Raw genomic sequence first — 24,232 nt, forward strand, 5'->3', positions numbered from 1 at the left:
TACTGAATCCTCCTAATTATTAAAAAATTACACATGCTATAAAGTGATACTAATTATACAAGTAAAATGATATATTATTCTACTAAATTCTCCTAATTAGTTAATGGAAAGTGACACCTACTACAAAGTGATACTTAGTTTATTAATGATTGATTTATAAACGATATACTCTCATTTGTATAAAAAGATTTAGTATTGGAGAAATATCATTACTCATTATGTAAAACAACATCCGTTTGTAAAGCTAGCTAATATTAATCCTCATTACAAGGAAGTACAGATATTACTTACTGTTGGATTCTCACCCTAAACCCAACACATGGGGAACATAGTTGCCCACAAACTTATAATATTAAAAACATGACACAAAATAATGTTGAGTGCCCGTAAAGTGGCCTTATGGCAACATTAGATATGCATGCCCATATTCATACTGACATGTCCCTACCTACATGCTTATTTACTCATTCATGTGCTTTCCAGTTATCATCATTGTCTTCTCGTTCATTATTTGGGTCAACAACCGCGGATTTTAGGTGAAAAGTTTGTGTTGCCCAAGTTATGAATATAGTTACTTCTTTCATAATTTAGCTACACCCATATCAAAGTCAAAAGGTGTCATATATATACTAATTCTTCTCCATGCTATAAACGAGACTACAAAATTAGAGTTTTTGAGGGTGTGATCATTAAACCGGTTAGGGTACTGATAGAGTGATATAACGATTCAATTGATAGTTCATTAATTAAACCACATACAAGCTAAATTAGATATATATATATATATATATATATATATAATATCAATATTAATGTTGAAAAATCAATAAAAAAGTAATAATTTTTTTTTATTTTCATTAAAAAAATTAATTTAAATAAAAACCGGCCGGTATGACCGGTATGGTTCAATTGAAAATCAGCCGATATGACCGGTTTTGACCGATATAATTTCATAACCATATAATTACTATATCGTATTAGTATAGGGACCAATTACCGATTTCCTAGTTGAACCGGCCAACATAAACCGGTTTTTATATCACTGGTTTTTTTTATGTAAAAGGTTTTAAAAACAATTGTATATTTATAACAAAATAGAACATGTATGTTTACATACACTAACATTGTTACAGCTGGATAGGACAGGAGAAATTTTAGTCTCTAATTAGGGAGTAAACATCTCAACTTTATTGTAATCCATGTGCTAAGATGGGTCTAAATAAAATAAACAATAAAAATATATTTACTCCCTAATTAGAGAAAACATCTCAACTTGATATTATTTTCTATATTTATCCTTTAGACTTCATCCATATATATAAAGAAAACATTGATATAAATTATTGGTTTGAGATGATGTAAATGAGTTGGGTTAGAAAGTTATATATAAGTTATGCAAACACTTTTTGTATATTTTATTATATGACCATGACAAATGAGTTTAGAGTTGAAAAATGATGGTGTTATTTAGTGGTGAGGAGTAAGACACTTTAAGTGCTTATCTTATTTGATTTGATCATCATCGAATATAAATATAATCAAGTTTCATCGGATCTAAGACCAACTTTTGATTAAAAAATTAGACATGATCAATATTTAGCATCGGGTAAAGAATATATATGACCCAACTCATCACATGGTTACCCATTACACATGTTTGTATGTGCTTATTCAATATGTAAAGAATAAGGACATCTCTTTAACGCAAAGTAGATTGTGCATTTTGTTGTAACAACTTATCAATTAATATAATTTCATATTTTTAATTGTGCTTTTCCAATTGTTTTTGCTAGTTATTTAGGATACTCTTACACAAATGATTTATTGTCACTGCACATTAATTTTCATATTATTGATTGTCTAATTTTTCATCACCATTATATACATATATATATATATATATAAACAATTAACAATAAATATATATATATTATTTCATATGTCAAATTATATATTCATAATAATAAGTAGTATTGAATTTTTTTTACCTAAAGAATGTATGCATTATATTTAATTAGATCTAGGACTAAGTTCATATTAAAAAACAAGCTCGATTGATATTTGGGATTAAACTAGCCTTTAGATTTAGGAGAAGTTCAATTTCAAAAAATAATTCAATAAACATTTAGGATCGCGTAAGAGATAAACCTTACATAGTCCATCCGACCCATCCTCACCCCAATTCTTCGTAACAAACCCTTAACCAACAACAACATATTGATAGTAACAAGCACAGATACTTTAGTTTCAACTTCCAACCAATTATGAAAAAGGGGAGACAAATTTAGGTGCAAATTATAAATTTCCTATAGGTGATTTTTTTTTTCATTTACAATGTAGTGATATATCTATATCTAGGTGTATGTATATGGGTTTAATATTCACGCATTGTAGTTTAAAGTTTTTTATTTGTTGGTATATTATTCATTAATCATTTGTATTAATTTTGTTTAAGAGTCAATAATAATTAATATATGAATGATATAATAATAATGAAAAAACACTTATATTATTAGTACACACTTACATTATTAGTACATACATATTAGTACATATCTATATATTGAGGTATATTTGTAATTAGAGGTATATATGTATCTATATCTATATCTATGCTTATATACATGTAAGTACCTGTACCTTTGTACATGTACCTCTATACCTGCATCTGCACGTGTACTTGTTACATATACCTATACCTATAAAGATGACATTGTTTTTAATTTTTCTTCTGTTTATAGGATCGGAAAGGGATGAGGATCCTATGTCCCATTTGGTATGTTAAGTTAATGAGAAAACTTCATTCATTTAAAAATGAAAATTATAAAAATAGAAATTAATATTTTAATATTATTTTGTAAAGTTTGATTGGTTCGGGACATGAAAAAAATTATGGAACAGGTTATCTTTGTGTCATAAAGGCAGGGAGCATCTGTATAGTTTTAGTCTTTTAGAGCACTATCCTCCTCTGGATCAGTAAGGCCAGCCTTGTAAAATGGCTTCTACTTGAGGATTTAGTATCACTCTCAGTGCAAGCAAAACATTTAAATCTTCATCCTGCCAACCATTCTTCAAGAGCTTCTTCATTGTATTATAACTACTTTTGTAGCTACCTTTAACATAGATATCATCTACCTTTAACATAAGCTTTTAGTGTTTGGACTTTGGAGCAGTTCTTTCTTATATATGTGAATTAGAGACCTACCCCCTGTCTCAGGACTTTGTAACAATACAACAACCAAGCCTTAGTTCTACTTGATGAGATCGGATACGGCTACAGGATGGAACGTATGTCATAATGAAAGAGTGAGGAAACAAATACTCAAATGAGAGATCTTCCAATTCCAATGACAAGTAATTAGTTCCTACCGCATGAGCTAGAGGAACTAACGGATCTTGGCAGATAATGAAGATTCGGTGCAACGCCAAGATTGTTGCTTACTGTCTAAATAGATTACGAGTTCAAATCCTGAAAACAGCTTCTTCACTAGCGTGTAAGCCTCGTGCATTGAACCGTCTTTATCTTGGCAAATAATGGAGATGTCTCACCATGTCAAAAACCAAGTCTAAAATCAAGGCCCTAACGTCATGTATAGTTACTTCACCTGCCTCCAACACTTCTCTAAATATTCCATCATAGATCACTTCAGCATCAACCTGCAATAATATTTACTATAAACAAACAATAAACAATATTGAAATAGTGATTGCTTATAAAACTAGCATGAAATCGACATGAGTATTGTATCAAAGACAATAAACAAGGAAAGACAGTTTCAAATTCAATCCACTGATACTGATATGAATATGATTTTTTTGTATGTATAGTTCCTTTATATTTCATCTGAACTTAAAGCAGCAAACTTTGCATATATCTATGTATCAACATTGTCAGTATATATGAAAATGCCATTTGCTTAAAAAGTATGTACTTATTCAAATAAAAAGTTACCAAGCTAAATCATATATGTGATCCATAATGTGGTGAATTTGTTAGAAGTACTAACATATTTTTTATTCTTTGAACACTGTAGAGAAGGTTCTTGGCTGCAACCAGCTTCCATGGTTGCTTGCTATATCCCTCAGGACTCTGCTAATGTCAACAACATTCCTCCAAAGTCTTCAAAGATGTAAAAAAAAGAGTATTTCCCACAAGTTCACTGCATTATTATGGATCTCATGTATGATGAAGCATGCCAATTTTTATCAAAATGAAGGATATACATTTTGAGGGTGGTACATACATACCAAATATTATAGTTTTTTAATCTTGTCTTGTTCTATTTCTATCTATAAAATACACCAAATATAGAACATGACTAATTTTTGTTTTGTTCTGTTTTGAACATGTGTATCAAACGTTGTCATAGTACATGCACAATTCTAGACTATAGTAGTTATGCATGGCATGTTTACCTGAAAATTGTCAAATTATTAGAAAAAATGACAGCAAATAATACTTTTTCGCCACTGAAGTTATGGTGTTAATGTTTTTCTTGGCACAATATTACTCGAGTTATTGACCAACACTTTTTGCTGTAGAGAAAGTTGATGTTTGGCTTAATGTTATAATTATAATTACACTTAAATATAATTCTGGTCCGTACATGTCTATTTCATTTTGATTTTAGTTAACATGATTTTTTAGTTTTAATCATATATCTTTAGTTGGTTTTGATTTTAGTCATCACCATCAACTTTGGATGGAATATAATAACATGATTGGACTAAATACATATATGTTAGAACCTAAAAGTTAAAACCAGAACCAACCTCCAGTTGATTACTAAACTGTACATGTGAACTGTTAGCTATGTTGTATAGTTCTAAGCGACCACACACATTTATGGATAGCTATTGTTACGAAGGAGTACCACTATTACAAAACATTAGTCGAGTAGAGAGTCAGAAATGAAAGACTAAGTCTTTAGACCTTAAGGTAATAGTTCTATAAGTTTTTATTACTTATAAATTCTAACTTATTTCCTTATATTTAAATGTGAGACTTCACACTTGAACATATTTTATAATCTGGTTCACTCCCCTTAAATCTACCATGTCCACCACTTGGTTGACCAATCCACAAACTGGGAACCTCTATCCATCTCATTGTTATCAGACATGAGAAGGGTAAAGAAGCAGAAGTAAGACTTCTGGTCTTGAACCAAAACTTTAATAATTTTGTGAGTCATTTTCACTTTTAAATTCTGCAACTCATCCCCCTATATTCAACGCGAGACTTCACGCTTTAAGACATGCAACACACAAAATAGATATATGAATGAAAATTTATTGACCCTATCAGCTAAGCTAACAATTAATATTATTGTAAGTATAACATCAAAAGACAGAGCAATTTCAACCACTAGCTAGCAGCAGCAAAATTCATAAGCAACAGCAGCATGAAACCAGAATGCACAATGTTGCGTGTGTGCTCATATTATCATATTGGTCGTGTCTCAAACGGCACAACCACATCCATAATTTGATGTTCCAACAGCCAGAGAAAGAGTACAGCCTAATGGCACATATGAATAATTAAAATCTCATATGAACAGATAACAAATATCAGGGCATACCAACTGGACTGTTTATGTGGAAGCTTCCCTTGTCTTGTTCATGTATTATATATACAAATCATTTTGCTAGAGTTCCATGATTAGCACTTTTTAATTGAAATGATGGGTACTTTGTCCTTTTGTTTCTGGGTAAAAATGAATCTGATTTTTGTAATAAAGTAGTGAATGAATCAGCATACTTGTTATTTTTATTTCTCTAAGTGTATTGAAAGTACAAATTTCAGTTATTGCCTATGTAATTAACTCCTGACAAATATTACCATATATGGCACTTGAGAGGTTGACATTACAATTTATTGTAAAAATCTAGCAGCAATTGTCGGCAGAAGACAAGTCTTTTGCATTTGCCTATGTTATCTTTGAGGATATGCCCATGAACTAAGCCAGATACATGATATATAGAAAAGAAAGGCTAATCTTTCTTCTTCAGAATAGGCTTCTTAATTTATTTATTGTCATGTCTTAATATTTTCTTCCATAATGGTTAACATGAGGAGAATTATGTCTAGAATTTGAAAATAATTTAAAGTGAATAGAGCAATGAGGAAGCTAATGTTTATATTGGAAGCACTACTAGGGGTATTAGAAACTAGTTGAGTTGATATTGGATTAGTTCAATTCAACTTGATAAGGATTAATTAGAGTCGAGTTTAACCCGAGTTTAATACAAAAGGTAAGGCTGTGGTCTTATATTGTCACCCCTTAGAAAAAAGTAAGTTGTGTTCAAAGAGATATTGTCTGGGGATACCCTTAGAAATAACTGGAATTGAAATTATAAGGTTGTCTTTGTTTGGGTGGATGAGGATTCATCTATTCACTGCATTCCAAAAGCACTTAAATTGGACCATAATATTTTCCATTAAAGAAACAACATAGGACCACAAAAGCAAATCACAAAACTTGGCTTGTGTATCATATGTATGTATATGAAGGCTAAGGCCTTTCAAACCAATCATTGCTCCATATACAGTATCAAGTGTACCCTTATGAGTTAAAATTGACCAACCATGACATACCCATTTATTTGAATGAATAGAAATTATGTATCCTACTTTCGGTCTCCATTTGTGTCTACATCTAATTAAAAAATATCATTTAACTATAAATAAAAATTGTAAAATCAGAAACTTACATTTTTATATTATTCGACAGAATTATATTATGGATAGGAGGACATTGGATCTTTTTTCTGTTTGAATGCCAATGTGGGACATCCTTTCCCTGTCACTACATTTTATTAAACTCACATCCTTTTATCAATTGGAAGAACTTTCTTTTTCAGCTTAAATATTAACTTGTAACTTTTCAAATAATATTTGAGCATAACATCTCCAACTCCAAGGATAAAGTTGGATAAAGAAATGTAGAACAGGGGCATTATGGGCTATCAGAAAAAACTGGTATGGTGTCCAATCTATTTCCTTGACTATCCATCCTACTGAATGAGATAACAAAGTCTCATTAAATATAGACATTAAAATAATATTTAGTAATTTACGCAATTCATTGATATGGGGTTTGCAAAAATGACAACTTTTTCAGCTTATTCTATGTGCAGTCTAGTATTTTTTTCTTCTCAAGATTACACTATATACCATTACTTGTAATGATTTTGGAATAAGGATTCTCTTCATTAATGGAAAGATAAAGTATATGACTTTACATATATTTTTAATAATAAAAATGTTATTTTATTATATATAAAAAGATAAAATTATTTTACCACATTATTGTTTCTTTTACTTGTGTGTGTAATTATACTAATAACACTATTGATGTCTGACTTTAAAAAAAAAAACAGACTAACACGAAATTAATTATTTAATGAAAAATGGGCATTTCCTTATGTTTTTCCTCACGTGTATTTAATGTCAAATCCACCATTTAAGGATCTGTTTATATGTCACGGTCTGAACAAACTTTAAGAATTAAGAGTGTCAAAAACAAATAAAACGGGAAGTGGAAGCAGAAAGTTATTTATTATATGAATCTCTAAAATATAAATGTTATTTTATACTTTTTTCTATATATTTATACATACAATTTTATTTGGAGCATTATCCAAATGATAATATGTGGAAGAATACGTTTAGAATGTTAGGAGTTTAAGCAAAATCTCTCCTTCAGAAGCACTTTTTCCTTTTCATATAAATGAATCTTAGATCAAAATTATAATGTCAAAAAGAATTAGAACCATATGTTTAAAGAGCTCAAACATCTTAAGATTATTATTTCAGTTAGTAAGAACGTTCATCTGAAAATGCAAGTTTAAGGTGGAAATAGTAAGTACATAAATATATTGTTTTACAAAATCAGTGTATTACACACAAGAAACTAATAGTAGGGTAAATATTTGAATAGAGTCCAATCAAAGTTCAATTCGATATAAATTTGTTCAGCTTGAAATTTGACTCGAAATCAATATGAACTATAGTTCTGACTCGAATGAAGTTTATGAATTGTTCCACCACAAAGTAATCCAAGTCGTGCGAGGCTCGTGTAGAATCTCTCAACATGCTCGCCCAACATCCTGGCAGACTGGGAGCAACTATTCCTACCCGGCGAGCCAAAAACCTGCATGCTTGGTCGCCGAGGTAGGTCTCGTGTGTTTGGCCTACCAGAGTTGACTTTGGAGACATCCCCTGGCATGCCATTTGTACCTCACCAACCCACCTGCCAGCACGGCAGACAGATTGCAGAACGGCTACCAAACCAGCCACAGGCTAAAAGATAAGAGTAGCATAGAGTACGGTCCTGGCAGACCGCCTAACACGGAAAAAGCAACCCCCGACAATATTCTTGGTCGGCTACGTGCTACACTACCTGCCAAAGCCCAAAGTCAGCTCTCCCCTCTATAAATAGAAGTCTCTATCAACAGGAAGTATCTGAATATCTTTATTATCTAGCATTACTCAATATTACTATCTTCCCTCATATCCTCATATTCTCATACACTTATTACAAAGTTCATTTACTGACTTGATCGTCGGAGAACATTTTCAGCTACCTCCACCGACGGGTCCAGCTCTTCTACTTCAACTTGCCACCTCGACGTCCTCTCTCCTCTCCATCCTCATCAATCATCAACTATTGTTCCCTATCTCTGTGTTCTAGGAAAGAACATGGATTGCTTGATTTGTCACATTAACTCGAATTGATTTGATTCGTTAAAAGTTTATGAGCGGTTTGATTTAACTTATTAGTTTAATTGATTCAACTCATAAATTCAAATAATAACTATTTATTTAATATATAAAATTAAATATTTTTTACATATATATATTGATATATAATAAGGATCCGTTTATCCTTTAATTAAGTTATACTTAGTCTTATTCATTTAGTTTCTTACATCCGACGGACCAAATTGATGAAACTTAAATGTTATCCAAAATTTCTTTTTTTCACTCTCCTCATTTATTGCACTTATTCATTTGGTTTGTTGGATCTAAGAAAATAAATAGCTAAGATTGAGTGTAACTAATACAAGTGTAAACATATCTCTGTTTCTTTATATTTATATATATATATATATATAAATTTAATATGTATACATGTAAGTGTTTTTTAGGGTTAACTACATCATTCAATAAATTTAATATGTTTTTTACATTGTCAATAAATCTACATCATTCATGTGTTAACTATTACTAACTTTCAAACAAAGTATTATAAATTAATATTAAATAATGGGCTTAAAGTATAATTTTTTTTACATGCATAAATTTTAAACTATATATATATATATATATATATATGATTATACACACTCATAAAGAATGAGGTCAAATTGTATTTAGGTTAAGTTGAAGTGATTTATTTAACTAGCTTTTAGTTCAACTTTGATTGTTTGGTTCATGAACAAGATGGAATTGAATGATGAGTAAATTTTTGAACTAACATTGAGTTGATAAAAATAGAAAAGGGTATGCAGAAAAGAGGAATGAGAGGTTGATTAAAAAGGGAGGGAAGAAATTTGAAGAAAGTGCAAAGAAAGGTTCCCATTTTTGATGCCTTGTTTTTAACTGTATGGAATGTGAGTCCATGTCACTTCTCCATCACCAACCACTGATAATTCCATCACTTCTTATTATTAATCCCAACCCACTATATGTCTCTTGTGTTTATCCAATTCCCTCCAACTGAGTGAGGAGGAGGAGGAGGGCATTGGTGCATTTCTCTGAAAGTTACATTTTTTAGATTCAAAATAGATACCCAATGGCTCAGTTCAGAAATCCCACAAATCAAAATCACATTTTTAGCAAAGAGTAGGATTTTTGGTGCATAAGAGATCTAGAGTTAAGATTTTTAAGTTGTTGCTTCAGGGTCTGAAAAGGAACTGTATAGATATCTTCCAAGGATTTGGGTTGTGGACCTGAGATTCTAGAGCAGGTCTTCAATCTCTCTCATATACCATTTTTTTTTCATTTTGAATCTATGCTAAGTTTCTGAATTATCCCAGGGAGATCTTAATAAATGACTCTTTTTTTATTTATATTTGCAACTTTGTTTGTTGTATATTTAGTTTCTGAAGTGCTTTTTTATATTTAGCATTGGCTTTTTTCTGCAGATATATTGACAGCAGAAAAATGGTATCTGATCTGAATTCAGGGTTGTCCAAGAAAACTTCTGTTTTTGGGTTAAAAGCATGGGAACTAATGGGGTTAATGGTTGGAATGTTCATCATAGTCATTCTTGTGGTCGTATCAATATGCCTTTCAAGAAAGAAATCCAAAAGAGTCAATGGCATGCTTCCCCTAAGACAAATGTTATCTTTCACAGAAGAGATCAAAGAGATTGGAGTTGATCAAGGTTCATCAAATAATCATCCTCAAAATGGCGCTTTTGCGAGTCTGTATGACAAACTTAGTGACAGGGAATCTGAAAAGGTTTCCATTCTAGCAAAAACTGGGGATAATAGCAGTCAATCAGGTTCATTTGTTCATGTTGAGAAAGATGCCGCTGGCTCTCAATCTGGTGAAGAGAGTGGTGTGAAGTCTCTTTATAGGTCTTCTTCGAATCCTATAACCGCACAATCCCCTTTGTCCGGTCTTCCTGAATTGTCTCAGCTTGGCTGGGGGCACTGGTTTACATTAAGGGACCTAGAAGTCGCAACAAACAGGTTTTCGAAAGACAATATTATCGGTGAAGGTGGATATGGAGTTGTTTATCGAGGTCAGCTAGTCAACGGAAGTCCTGTAGCTGTTAAGAAGCTCCTTAATAATCTGTAAGCTGCATTGCAGCCTTTATTTTAATCAGTTTTGAACTCGGTTATATAATCTCTTGTTTCGTGTTTTATTAGGATGTTTCAGTGCAGCTAGTTTATCTAATACTTTTGATCTCCGTCATGTAGAGGACAAGCCGAAAAGGAATTTAGGGTGGAAGTTGAGGCTATTGGTCATGTGCGGCATAAGAACTTGGTCAGACTTTTGGGCTATTGCATTGAGGGCACTCACAGGTAGCATATTGGCTTGTTCTGCATTTTTTTTGGGTTAAATATCCAGATTTTCACTTGTACTTGTATTCCATATATTTTGAAATCAGTAAAATATGAATCATGACCAATTGTGCACTTGTGTCTACCTGCATGCATTTGTGTGTTTTGACTATTGGTGTCTGCTTTTATTTTGATTTGTCCATCTATAAATTTGTATTATCTTATAAATCTATCAATCACAGAAAATCGTGTGTAGATTTTTCTCTTATGTAGTTTCTTTGTAAATGGCATCCAAGTTGCATGGTGCATACTACTGTGGGTACTGATTTGTATACTTTGGATTCTTGATCCTTAGCGTATCCCATATTAATTTCAGGTTGTTGATTTATGAGTATGTTAACAATGGCAATTTAGAGCAATGGCTTCATGGAGCCATGCGGCAGTATGGTTTTCTTACTTGGGATGCTCGGATTAAAATTCTCCTCGGAACAGCTAAAGCGTATGCTCAAAACTAACGAACTACATGTCCTGAGTTTTCTGTTTTCCCTTTTCATTCTTTAATGAGTTTCCTTTTACTGATCTAATATTATTTTCTTACAGCCTGTCTTACTTGCATGAGGCAATTGAGCCTAAAATTGTACATCGAGACATAAAGTCGAGCAATATTCTAATTGATGATGACTTCAATGCCAAAATATCCGACTTTGGGCTGGCTAAGTTACTGGGTGCTGGAAAGAGTCATATCACAACTCAAGTAATGGGCACTTTTGGGTAAGCTGTTTGTGTGCAGATATAGGACTTGTTTGTTTTATGTTTCAAAAATAACTTTCCTTGTTATTTCTTCTTTGGGCAGGCATGGTAACTAATGCTTGTTTTTCATTGTATATATAGTTTATACTGCAAATTGAAGATTTTTACATAGTTAATCTATTAGATTAATTGTCCTTGGTAATGTCATGTTCATAATCTAATCATGAAACACAACGTGCAGACCATAACAAAATTCTAAGCATTTCATTTTGCTTCAAAAATTTATAATTGTCATTTATAAATATCATCAGTTCTACAATAGCAATTGTGTTTTGAATGAGTTGGCCTTCTTAAATGTCTCTAGTTCGCCAAGTATGCTCTCCTTTTAATTGCCTGCATTGTCTTTTTCAGATACGTGGCTCCGGAATATGCCAATTCTGGCTTTCTCAACGAGAAGAGTGATGTTTATAGTTTTGGAGTATTGCTTGTTGAAGCAATTACTGGAAAAGACCCAGTGGATTATAGCCGACCAACAGCTGAGGTGTGTCATTGGTATTCTGTAATATACTCGGAATTATTTGTGTCTGATAAGAGTTCAACAACCTTTATTCTCCTCACTTGAACTTTTTAACGCGAAAAATGCCTTACATTAGAAATTTCCCTGGAGTACATGGCAACTTTATGTCTCTCCATAATACTTCTCTTACTGTATTTTGGACTCATTAGATATTTCTTAATATCATTGGATTTGGATGGTTCTTGTAGGTAAATTTGGTTGATTGGCTCAAGATAATGGTCGGGGGTAGGCGTGCAGAAGAGGTGGTTGACACCAACATTGAGACCAGGCCATCAACAAGTTCCCTTAAACGAGCCATTTTGACTGCTTTGAGGTGTGTTGATCCATATTCTGAGAAAAGACCAAAGATGAGTCAAGTTGTTCGTATGCTTCAATCAGAGGAGTATCCAGTTCCTCGAGAGGTTTCACTTCTGATTCTCTATAATCATATCAACTTTCTAACATTTTGCTAGGAAATACGGACACCTCGGTTTATTGAGGTGTGCAAGTGTTGGACAAATATTTGACACTGACGCTTGTACGACATGTGTTGGACACTCTTGTTCAGGTGTTCAGTTAAAATTATTTTTTGTTTGCTTGGACACTTGCTGAACATTGCTGGACACTTAGGGTCCTTTGCAAGTTGAGTTGTGGAGAGTAAAGAAGGGAAAGAGAAGGTTTCAGAGCCATGAAATACACTTGTGAGATGGCTCTGAAATCTTCCCTTTCCCCTCCAAAACTCAGCTCACAAACGGACACTGCTATTTAGATAAGTTTTTAATTTTTTAGATAACTATAATGTGAGATGTAGTAAGAGAGTTTGGATCACTTGATGATTGTGGAATTAAAGTTGCTAATTTGTCACATGATGAACTGGAGCTAGAGATAATCTTTTTCAATGATGGTGATCAAGAATGGGGAGACGGGTCTTAGATAGACTACATATTTTCTTAATTTTTTGTCGAACAAAGGTGAAAGATATACTTAGCCTTTTATGTGAGAACCTATTTTTGTAAAAAAAAGTGTGCTTGCATTTGCATTGTAATGACACCTCTTAGTATTTTTTCTCCAGCCTCATTATCATATGAAAATATATATAAATACTAGTTTTCAGTTAAGATCTTTTGTCATATTCATATTTAATTTGTTTGACATTTTAATATATGCATATTTATATTGTTGTGTCCTGGTGCTTTATGTTTTGGACATTGTTTGCATGGGTCTCATGTCTGGCACTTCATAGACTTTGTGAGCAATTGGTGTTTCTTTGAACTTTATGAGATTACATCTGGTTCTTTGCTGCAATGTTTGAATTTTTTCCTGAAGAAGCTGTAACTAAAGCATCTACTTTGAGGCTACTTCAAAGTGACTTAATTCCATATAAAATTTACACTTAATGAATTGTTTGATGGCATATTTCTCAAATAAAGTGGATGACATTTCAGGATCGAAGACGCCGAAAGAGTCAGGCAGAAAGTATAGAGATGAAAGCCCAGAAGGAGACTTCAGATACATATAAGAGTGACAATCCAGAATCCAAGTTCAAAGGCAGAAGGAAGCAAGGGAAGTAGAGATAAATATCTCAGCCAAAATGTGCAAATTACGGAATAAGGCACACCACTGGAAGGACAATTTTTGCATTCTCCTGAACTTCTATACCTTCTGATGCCTTGCCATTTGACATCAAAAGACAGAGAGCAGGAACAATTTGCTTTGGGTGATTAATATACATGTTTGTTGTTACAACATAGATATAGATTTTATGAGGTAGATTATTGTGCATGAATATGGGATTAAACAGAACCCCTGCACTAGTGTGTATAGTCCATTGCTATTCTTATATTTGTCTTCTTTTTTTGCCTTATCATTTATTACACCACTCATTAAGGTTATCAATAAATTGCTGTTTACTTGTGCAAGACTATAATTTTTTTTACATTTTTTTAATTTTTTTAAATCAAGCTTGAAATACAGAAAGGGGTTCTATCTATTGTCCATGAGTTCGATACGATTTTATGTTGGCTGTTGGTGGTCGGTTCCTTAACACAATCCTCATCTTCTGTTCTAGTTTGGAATTGACTATGTATAGATTTATACCGAAGCATATATGTGGAGACTTCCCTGTTGTCTATAATTGTAGAGCATAAACTAGTCTCTGCCAACTTTTTAATACCATCTTAAGTAGGAGAGAGCTAGCCTCAAACCTTGGAAATGCAGCTCTGAGCTTCTTATTTTTCTTGGCAAGGCTAAAATGTTTAATAATATAAGAAGACTTTGTACAATTGGAAAGGACCTATTTGTTTTTTAGTTTGTATGCTTCAAGAAATCACAAACCTTGAAATTAATTTGTGCACATAAGACTAATAGTTCCAACAGCAAGTAGCACTGCCAAAATTTGATTTGCATTAACAATTTCCATTCTGCATTCAATACTAATTTCAAATTTTAATTCTTCTGGAACAAAATATAATATTCAAGAAAGGAATAAACATGTCATCATAGTGCTCATGCTAGTATGCTTGATAAATAACACCATGATGAAATTACATAATTCATGTATAGCAAACATATATAGTAGTTGTTAATTATTTATAATAAAGATATGAGTTAACTATGCTCATAAAATGAATTCATAAACCATCAATCTGGCTAATTATTTTGTTTAATCTCGTCCTTCTGCAACTGCAGGTACTTCTGTTCTTCCTCTTTGGTCATAAAAGCAGTGACAGGGAAGGACTTTCCTATTCCCACCGGGGTCTTGAAAAATATCTTCTTTCCCTTCGGATCTTCGACGCTCATCTCAGTAATTGGCACCCAAAGCAGCATTTGCTTGCTCTTAATGCCACTCATTTTCTTCATCTTGAACTTTTCCACATATGCAGTGACCTCTGCAGCATAGCTCACCTTTGTGTTAGTTCTCTCAAAGAAATGCTCATATGGTTCCTTCTGCTTCATCCACACGAATCCGGTTTCTCGAACTCTTCCACATTCCACTAGGTCCTTCAAAGGAAGAACACCCTTTGGAAAACCAAGCTCTTGTAATAGCTCTATGGAATGTTTTTGACACTCTTCTGAGCCATACACTATCTCTGCCCCTTCATGTTCTTTTTCCTTAACCAATGAGGTGTTGCTAGCCATTTCAACCAAAATATACTTACACAAAATGTAATGTAAATGATGATCATACCAATCATACTATACCATTATATAATACTAATGAAGCATAAAGATTATGTTTTTGAATTATGGAAACAAAAGTTGTTGCTTGGAAGTTGAGCAGATTGGCTTATAGTGGTTCACCTAACTAAGACTATCATTTAAAATTTGTTGGCTTTTTGCTATGTTCTGTTGTCTATATAAATAAATTTACAAGATATAAATATATGCAATTACTGCACTAGTTGGGCTTTGGTTAGATTAAGATTGATTGTAAGTCATAATATTGATTTGTTTTAGTAACAAAAGGGTCTAACATATGATTTTGATGTTAAACTATATTAAATTAAGTAGGTGGGTTCTGTTACAAACAGATGAAGCCATTTATTTTTCATGTATTTGACATAAAAAGTGATGGCTTTGATTAGGTATGGACCGTTGATTGTGGGGGGAAAAAAATAGATTTTTGTTCTTATATGATTTGCAAGGGATATTCTATTCTATTCTATTTATTAATCTAAAATGAGTCATCATTTTTTTATGAAATACTAATTCACATAATAAAATTTAAAGAATAAAAGGGCTGCATGAGAAGGTGGATACATGATATAAACATTTTTTAACCTACTTTCAGTTCCCGATAATGATCTAGTGTCTCAAATCAATGAAAATATTCATGTCAATTAAAAATTAATTTTTCATTATTTTTTCCTTTATTGTCATTAATTCGGGACATAATTTAGGACAACAGATCATATGTTAGGTTATAAACTATGAAAGTGGTTGTGTGATATAACACCTTTGATCTTCTTAAATGAGGGGTTACTAAAATAAATTGCTTGAATGTGGAATTAGAAAAGGGAAATTTCGTTTTATTTAGGTGACTAACTTCATAACTAGGTCTAAAATCAAAACTTTTGAACAGATAATGATCAAAACTAAGTTTATTTTTTTTACAAGAAACCAAATATCCAAAACCATGTAGATATTCAGCAAACAAAAGTATATTTAAGCTTATAATAAAAAAAATTAAAAAAAATAACTCTTAATTCTCTGTTGGTCTGTCCTCAATTTTCTTTATTTTGATTTTTGTAAGTATATGTTTTCTACTTTTTCTATCTATTCACTATCTATTACTTTCTTCATTTTGATTTTTAAAAGAATTTGATAAAAATATTGAAATATATATAATTTTAGTAGAAAACCAGTTTTATCCTGTAACAAAAAATCAATTTTAGACTCCAAATTATAATTAAAAGATTTTAAAATAATATTGCAATTTTGATTAATCACTAGAGAAAAATATATGAACTGACGATGTAAATTTTTTTTACATTATCACTACACCATTTATCATTCATTTTTTATCATCGTTGACTCTTAAATAAAAATAATACGTTAATAATTTTATATTGTCAATGTAAAGCTAATCTTAAAGGGGGTCTTTGCTTTATAGGGTGTAAAGCAAAACCCAAGAGTCAAAAATGAGAGGAACCAACTCATGGCTAAAGTCCACTTTAACTTAATTCGTTATTATATATTATATTTCCATGCATGCATCATGCAAGAAACTAGACAAAACCTTACCCAACACAACTGTAAAGAAATAACTCCAATTTTGTAAGTCAGAATAACAAAGATGAAACTCAATGAAAATGATATCAGAAAGGGAAAATAAGCAAAGATTCTAGACCCCTTTGTATTATTTAGAACAAAAATCATTATAAAAAAATAAAACTTATAAAAAAACAAACATAAAATTCCAATGAACATTCAAAACCAGAAACTTAAACTATGATTGATTCTTGAACTTGCATCACTACTGATTTACTAGAATGCTTAGTTAAGTTATTACAAATACAACAATACATAATACTAATATGCCATGATGGTATATAATTATTGACACTTGTTACAAAAGGCAAATCACTTGAACACACTCTGGAGTTTGCAAGAAGGAATGAATCAGATATGCTAATTTACAATTTTGGTGCTTCCTTTGGATGAACAGAACGAGTATTTAGTAATGGCTGAAGAGCTTTCACTACTATACTCATATTCGGTCGAAATTCAGCTTCATATTGCACACATAATGCAGCAACAGCAGCCATCTGTTACAAAAAATACAAATTAAATAAGTTGAAAAATTGTTTACTATAACATTACCCATAATTTTCCTTTAACCTTCTTAAGAATGGAATGAAAATTTAGCATACAGGTGTTGAAAAGAAAGTGTTTTTGAATATCAATAGTAATTACCTTTGCAGCTGCCTTTAAAGGGTAGTCTCCATTTAATCTAACATCAACACACAGTTTCACCTTATCCTCGCTAAGCTTCGGCGTTGCCTGATTGATTAAATTCAACGAACAAGAATCACAATATGCAAAATTCAGTGAAAGGGGAAGGAGGTAAAATACAAGTAGGAATCATTAACAGAAAAGGAAACGAGTGAAAGTTGATACCCAGGTCACAAGGCTTTGCTGTCCTCGGGGCAGTGTATGATCGACGGGTTTACGTCCGGTTAAGAGCTCTAGCAGTATAACTCCAAAGCTGTATACATCACTTTTTGAAGTGAGTTGTCCAGTCATTGCATATCTATCATCCAAAAAATCAAGCCTAATAAGTTCTTAAAGCCAAACCACAAAATGTAAAGAGAGACAATTATATTACTAATTTCCGCATGCACTGAGAAAATTCAAACAAGTTTACTTGGTATTCAGGAATGTGACTTACTCTGGAGCATGATAACCAAAGGTTCCTAGAACACGGGTAGAATGCAGACGAGCTGCTGCATCGGGGGCTTGATTGGACAGATCAAAATCAGAAATCTTTGCAACATCGTTATCGAAGAGCAGTATATTGCTAGACCTGATGTAACGATGGATAATATGAATCTCTGCCTTCTCGTGTAGATATTCGAGTCCTGCGGCCGCTCCAACAGCAATTTTAACTCTCTGAGCCCATGAGAGAACTGCACCAGGCTGTGCACCCTTCACACCTTTGCGTCCTGTACCCACAATTCAAATATAATTACTTGTTGAAATGAAGAGATTAATGGATACATCATCATTTTCTCTACAACTTCCTTTTTTGGTTTATTAATAAGCACTTTCATTGTATTTTCTAGAGACGCTTGAAACCTATTTTATATCAACTGTATTTATCCAGTTAGTAAAAATTACAAGATTGGTGAGTGAACATATGGATGAAGTAGGAATCATCTCATGGCATAATTTTAAAGCTTTCCACTTTCATTCAAAAGGACAATATTGTTTTCAATCATGAATTCCAAAACTAATTACCATTTCTGTACATAAGATCTGGCAGCATTAACTTTAATATTAACTTTACAATTCCAAAAATGAGAGTCTGGATGTATTTGTATAACTTATGCACAGAATGAGAAAGAGTTCGGCAGAAATTGTGACTAACCATGTATAATATCATGAAGGGATCCTTTAGGAGCATATTCATAAGCAAGGGCACGCAAAGGACCATCGACACAATAACTAACAAGCTCAAGAACATTCTCATGTTTTAGCCTTGATACAGTGGATACCTATACGAAAAAGTTAGGATTCAAAGAAATCGAATGAAAACATATATAGCTCCAATATAGATTGCAATGCAATAAATATAAAACGATGTTTTACTATCTTACCACTAAAAAGGAAAAGAGAAATATAACTGTGGTTAAAGCGAACCTGAGCAAGAAATTCTTGGTCTGGTTGTATACTGGAATCTAACTTTTTAATTGCCACAACACGCCCATTTTTTAAAACGGCACGATATACTTTCCCATATGCACCCTCACCAATGAAATATTTTGAACCGAAATTATCTGTTACAGACTTCAATTCATCTACTGAAAGGGAAGGGACAGCAATAGGTTGAAAATTTGTAGTCTGAGGAGCCGCTATTGCAGCGTGTCTGCCATGATAACCAATGTTCCCTGTATTGTACTAATCGAATTAAATCCGGAAGAAAGAGAACGCTTGAATGAAATTAAATGTAAGATAGAATCTTAAAGCAGAAAATTGTAAAGAAGGAGAGAAAATAGTGGAACTAGAGAGTGAATTACCGGTAGGATTGGGTGGCATGAAGTGTCCATTGTCTGGAGGTGTATAACTATCATCTCCTTTACAAAAGCCAAAGCAACCCATGATCCTCTATATTCTGGAGACAATTAAGTTTCAATATTAATGGTTAATTAAGTTATTTCAAGAATTTTTTACAAGAAATTACAATTTCCCTGAGAGGAAAAACAAAGCAATCTGCTTAGTTAGATTGTTATATCATGTCATGCAAGTTGTTATACAATGTCTAAAGAACATCAATGTTGACCATATGCAAGAAATGACTTCAATTTTATCAATCTCCACTAGTCAAACAAAAACTGCGTCATATTATATTATTCTCAATAAATGATATCAGGGAAATGAAATCCAAAGGGTATATTTGATAACTCATGAAGCAATGAAGTACAAGTATCCAACAAATTCAATCCCTGGAAACTGGAAAAACAAATAAACATGCAGAGTACAACCACTATAAACTTGTGGGAAAAAAACGAAGACTTTGAACACAATTAAGGGAAAGTGATCAACCAAAAACCAAAATGGTAAAAATAAATTCTGGGTTTTGAATAAAAATTAATAATAATAAAAGGGTAACTGATCAAATAGGCAGAGTAATAGCAAAAAATCCCAGTTCTGATATTCCTCATATGTTGATAAAAACCCAGAAAAAGGAAACAGACCAAAATAGCAAAGTAACAACAAAATAAACATGCAAAATAATATAGCAGAAAATAAAAGATAAAAACTCAAAATCTGAAAAGAAAAAAAGTGACCTTTATTGACAGAGACTATGTGGTTGCAGTGTTTAATGTTGTTAAGATGAACACTAAAGAAGAGAAGGGGTTAGAGTTAAAGCAATGATAGGGAAGATGGGAATAGAAATAGAAAAAAGTAGAGGTTTGATTGTTTATCTTGGCGTCTGTTTATAAGTCACATTGACTACATCAAGAAGAAACTATACGCAACCAAACCAACCGTTTAAGAGACACAAAACCAAACCTTATTTAATGTAAAGTCAATCCTCAACCCAAATGTTTCCACACAACAATATCATTCTAAATCTTTAGTTATATTGATATAGTATGGTAAAACTCTGTTAGATATCTAAAATTACTAAAAGATAAATAGTTTAATTATTGAGAGTGATATTTGTTAAAATAGGTTGTCTATATCTCAAAATGTTGGGATGACTTGGGAGTAGTGCCAAAAAATATCATTCTAAATCCATTTCTATTAATGATGTTATAATAATGTGTAATATGTTAGGGTTCTAAGTGATTTATCATAGAATTATTGTGTAATAAATATCAACTAGGACAATTTAAAGAGTGTAAACTAATTTTATCACTTAAAATAATTGAATGATTTTCTTGAAGATATATAATTATATATAAGTATATAAGTGTCTTTTACTTATATATATGAGCACTAGATAAAAATAATTGTAGTTGGTCTTCTTTTTATTTTCTCGTCTAAGGTATCACCCGTAATTTTTTATAGGGCTAATCCATTCAACTTGGTTGCTTCTAGAGATAGAATATCAAACTTTAACAGATAAATATATATAATATGTGTGCGGACCTATATTGAAAGTTTTGTAATTTCAATATTTTTAGAAATTATATTTCCAGGTTGTTAAATGTAGTAATAGGAGGAGTACTTTTTCATTTACCAACAAGTTCATAGTATTATTTTTTTCAAAAACGATTTTAGTAAAAATAGTTTCAGGAGAAATTAACTTTTTAGCTTTTGATAGATCTTAATATATGTAGATATTTCTCTATAACTTTGATAAGATATCTATTATAATATTTGTTATGAGATTCATTAGAAAATGAATAAGATAGGATATGATAATTGATTATTTAAATTTAATTAAATAATTGGTATTTCTAGACTAATTAAGTTAATTGTTTTGGTTGATTTTTTTATGGACCCACCATATATATCAATCAATAAACTATATTTATTAGTATAAAACAAGCATATAATATCATGCCAAGGCTATATTGGCAAACATGTGCAGTGAATTAAACACATGTGAGGAGTTTTTAAAAAAAATTGCTTGCATAGAGGCTAAATTAAAATCATGTGCCATTTTTTAGGACTACATTTAAATTCCACTTCACATAGGGGACCAAATATGTACCTTAAAAAAGTGAGATGCTTATAAGGTTTGTACTAGGTAGAACTAGGTGCCAGTATTTGAAGTTCGACATTAGTGTCACTTATTATTTTAAGTGTAGTTTAAATACTGGTTAATCTACTACTCTCTTAATATTAACATTCAAAATTACTCCCCCATTTATATGAGGAAATGGAAGTTTAATTGAAATATGTAGAGAGTAGTAGATATAGATTGCAATCATGTAGAATGTAGAACTCTTCCTAGTAGTAAAATGTAGTTTAATTAGTGAGCGTTACTTCAAATATTATAAAATGACTTTTTATCTAGGAATAGTTATTTCCCCTAAAATATGAGTAAAACTAAAACTCTTGGTACTAAAATAGGCTAAAGACCAACAACGCGTTGGTATATTGGTGTAAAGTTCTACTGAATCCCCAAGATCGATGATTCAATTTTTGGGAGCGACATTTGTTAAAGGGACAGTCACGAATCCTAAAAAAGATTAGTTTCTTAACAAAAAAGGTGACAGGATACCTAATAGTAAAAAAGAAAACTAAAGCAAAATTCCTCCACAATCTGAGTCTCTAGATTACAACACCTACCTTTAGTGGCACCATCTGTATTTTAGTAGCTCCTTATGTCACTAGCATATTCTAATTAAAATCATTCTTTTGGTGTCTAAATGGTAAAAAATGATAACTATTTATTTTCACCAATGAATATATGCTCAAAATTAAACAAGCATAAGATAAACAGTATATGATTATATAATTGTTAAGTGAAATACCATTTCAAAGAGCATTGGTTTAATTTCATTATATTCTTCTAGTAGACTTATGAAAATCCTCTTTCTTACCAATTGCAATTGGTCAATAATCATGTTCTCATTCTTTGTCTTACAAGAAACTATACACATCCATATTTTATTTTTTTAATTTTCATAAGGAAAGTCTAAACCTGGTGTAGGAAGGATAGATGACTAAGTCTCACTTGATTTTAAAACTAATTTCAAAATCGAATTTTGTGTCACTTGAATTAAATTACTTACTTTAGGCTATACAGAACCACAAAGACTAAAATATTGTACATCCAAAACTCAACAAAATAGTAGGTTTGTGTCACATGTAATTTTGTATGAATAAAAATGCACTATCACCAATGAGAAAGAACCACCATGTTAAAAATAAATGAACTAATTTCCATTGAAATTAGTCTTTTTAATGAGAAGATTGTTTCTCATTAATAACAAAGTGCTACCTAAAAGTGATAGAAAAGATATAGTTAGTTTCTAATATTTTACTCTTCATTAATGTAATTAATGTAATAGAATAAAATATTTTCTCATATCAAGAAATAAGTTATCTCCTTCAAGCTATTAAAATTAATTATGACATGTATATTATTAAATTATTTTCTACAAAAATATTTCTAAAAGTTAAAAAATAGAACACATATCGTAATTTTAATGGGGCGAATGAGATAACTTATATCTTTATAAGAAAATATACTTTAAATATTAAATTCCCATGACATATGTTTTCGGCTAATCTACACTTTTCAGCTATAAAGCAAAGTGCTATAGTTGTATCTACTTTTAGAAATCTTAGCTTGGGTTAGAGTGAAATTTGGCTGGAATTGCATTTGTGATGCTGGATTTGGCTGGCCTGTGAATTTATCTATTTGGCATCTTGTTTTTCCCTTATTCTTTTTTCGATCATTCACATAAATCTATATTATTCTTATGTAATTGAATGGTATTGGTATATCATGTTCCATAAAGCTAAGGACAATTCCAGGTTCAGATTACCATAAATGCAACCTTTGTTTTGGAATCATCTTATCATATTTATTTCATCCTTTTTATTATAAGAATAAGAGAGGCTAAAGGTCCAGGTATTATAATGCTAGTAAAGAAACATCTCTTTTGATGCAACTACAACAAAATTAAGCTAGAAAGCAAAAGAACAATACAAAAAATATGTATTGTATGAGGGATGTGTAGGATTTGACCTTACATAATAATATTTAGAGACTATATGTAAGAAAGTCCACTTTATGTTTATATTGAACAAACATGATAATAATGTTAGCTATAAATTAATGCACAACTCTTTGTGTTGTTACTATTTCCATGTCCCTTTTGATGAAGTTAAAAAAATTAATAATTCCAAAGTCCAAACACAAAGAATGATAAATTATATAAAAAATTGCATTAAAGACTTACTCATTCCTATTTATTATTAACTAGTAATCCGTGCATTTGCACGGGACGATATTTTTTGCCGCATGATTAAGAACACATATTACATGTGCATTTATAATTAAGAATATGTATGTTGCTCGTGCATTCTCATGATTAAAACCATATATATTACCAGTGCATTCATATTGTTAAAAATTATTAATTATATATAAAATCATACGGTCACACCATACGGTTTAACTGTTTAAATCGGACAAACTTAATATGGGTCATCTACTGGTTTAACATCTTTCTCAACATTGTTTTTTACACATACATAACATGATATAATTATGTAGTATCC

General features: G+C 31.5%; 3 protein-coding genes across 9 annotated transcripts in view; 1 reads left to right on the forward strand and 2 right to left on the reverse strand.

The window, feature by feature from the left end:
* LOC109356704 (probable receptor-like protein kinase At5g18500) lies at nt 9,574-14,241 on the forward strand. Of its 5 annotated transcripts, none has more exons than XM_019600220.1 (8): nt 9,574-9,971; nt 10,162-10,806; nt 10,933-11,037; nt 11,393-11,515; nt 11,617-11,787; nt 12,178-12,307; nt 12,532-12,744; nt 13,768-14,241. In XM_019600220.1, exons 2-8 carry the CDS (start codon nt 10,169-10,171, stop codon nt 13,891-13,893), a joined length of 1,506 nt encoding a protein of 501 aa, XP_019455765.1. In that variant the 5' UTR covers nt 9,574-9,971; nt 10,162-10,168; the 3' UTR covers nt 13,894-14,241. The 5 variants fall into 5 exon arrangements, with proteins under 5 accessions (XP_019455765.1, XP_019455745.1, XP_019455736.1 ...); XM_019600200.1 differs by having other exon boundaries at nt 9,575-9,971; nt 10,131-10,806; XM_019600191.1 differs by having other exon boundaries at nt 9,575-9,971; nt 10,150-10,806.
* On the reverse strand, nt 14,795-15,595 carry LOC109356763. The gene has a single exon (XM_019600281.1). It carries the CDS (start codon nt 15,458-15,460, stop codon nt 14,972-14,974), a length of 489 nt encoding a protein of 162 aa, XP_019455826.1. The 5' UTR covers nt 15,461-15,595; the 3' UTR covers nt 14,795-14,971.
* The window catches only part of LOC109356743 (pto-interacting protein 1-like), an 8,299-nt gene continuing 1,289 nt past the window's right edge, over nt 17,223-24,232 (reverse strand). The window contains exons 1-8 of one of the 3 annotated variants that reach the window (XM_019600252.1): nt 20,332-20,434; nt 19,561-19,655; nt 19,184-19,431; nt 18,912-19,038; nt 18,213-18,486; nt 17,942-18,074; nt 17,738-17,824; nt 17,254-17,589 (exon numbers count right to left, since the gene is read on the reverse strand). In XM_019600252.1, the coding sequence (XP_019455797.1) occupies nt 17,458-17,589; nt 17,738-17,824; nt 17,942-18,074; nt 18,213-18,486; nt 18,912-19,038; nt 19,184-19,431; nt 19,561-19,642 (1,083 nt within the window). In that variant the 5' untranslated portion in view covers nt 19,643-19,655; nt 20,332-20,434 and the 3' untranslated portion in view covers nt 17,254-17,457. Of the gene's footprint in view, nt 17,590-17,737; nt 17,825-17,941; nt 18,075-18,212; nt 18,487-18,911; nt 19,039-19,183; nt 19,432-19,560; nt 19,656-20,331; nt 20,435-24,232 lie in introns of those variants that run through there. The other 2 variants (XM_019600260.1, XM_019600268.1) reach the window with 2 other exon arrangements.

The sequence above is a fragment of the Lupinus angustifolius genome, chromosome LG01, assembly GCF_001865875.1.
Source record: "Lupinus angustifolius cultivar Tanjil chromosome LG01, LupAngTanjil_v1.0, whole genome shotgun sequence".
NCBI lineage: Eukaryota > Viridiplantae > Streptophyta > Magnoliopsida > Fabales > Fabaceae > Lupinus > Lupinus angustifolius.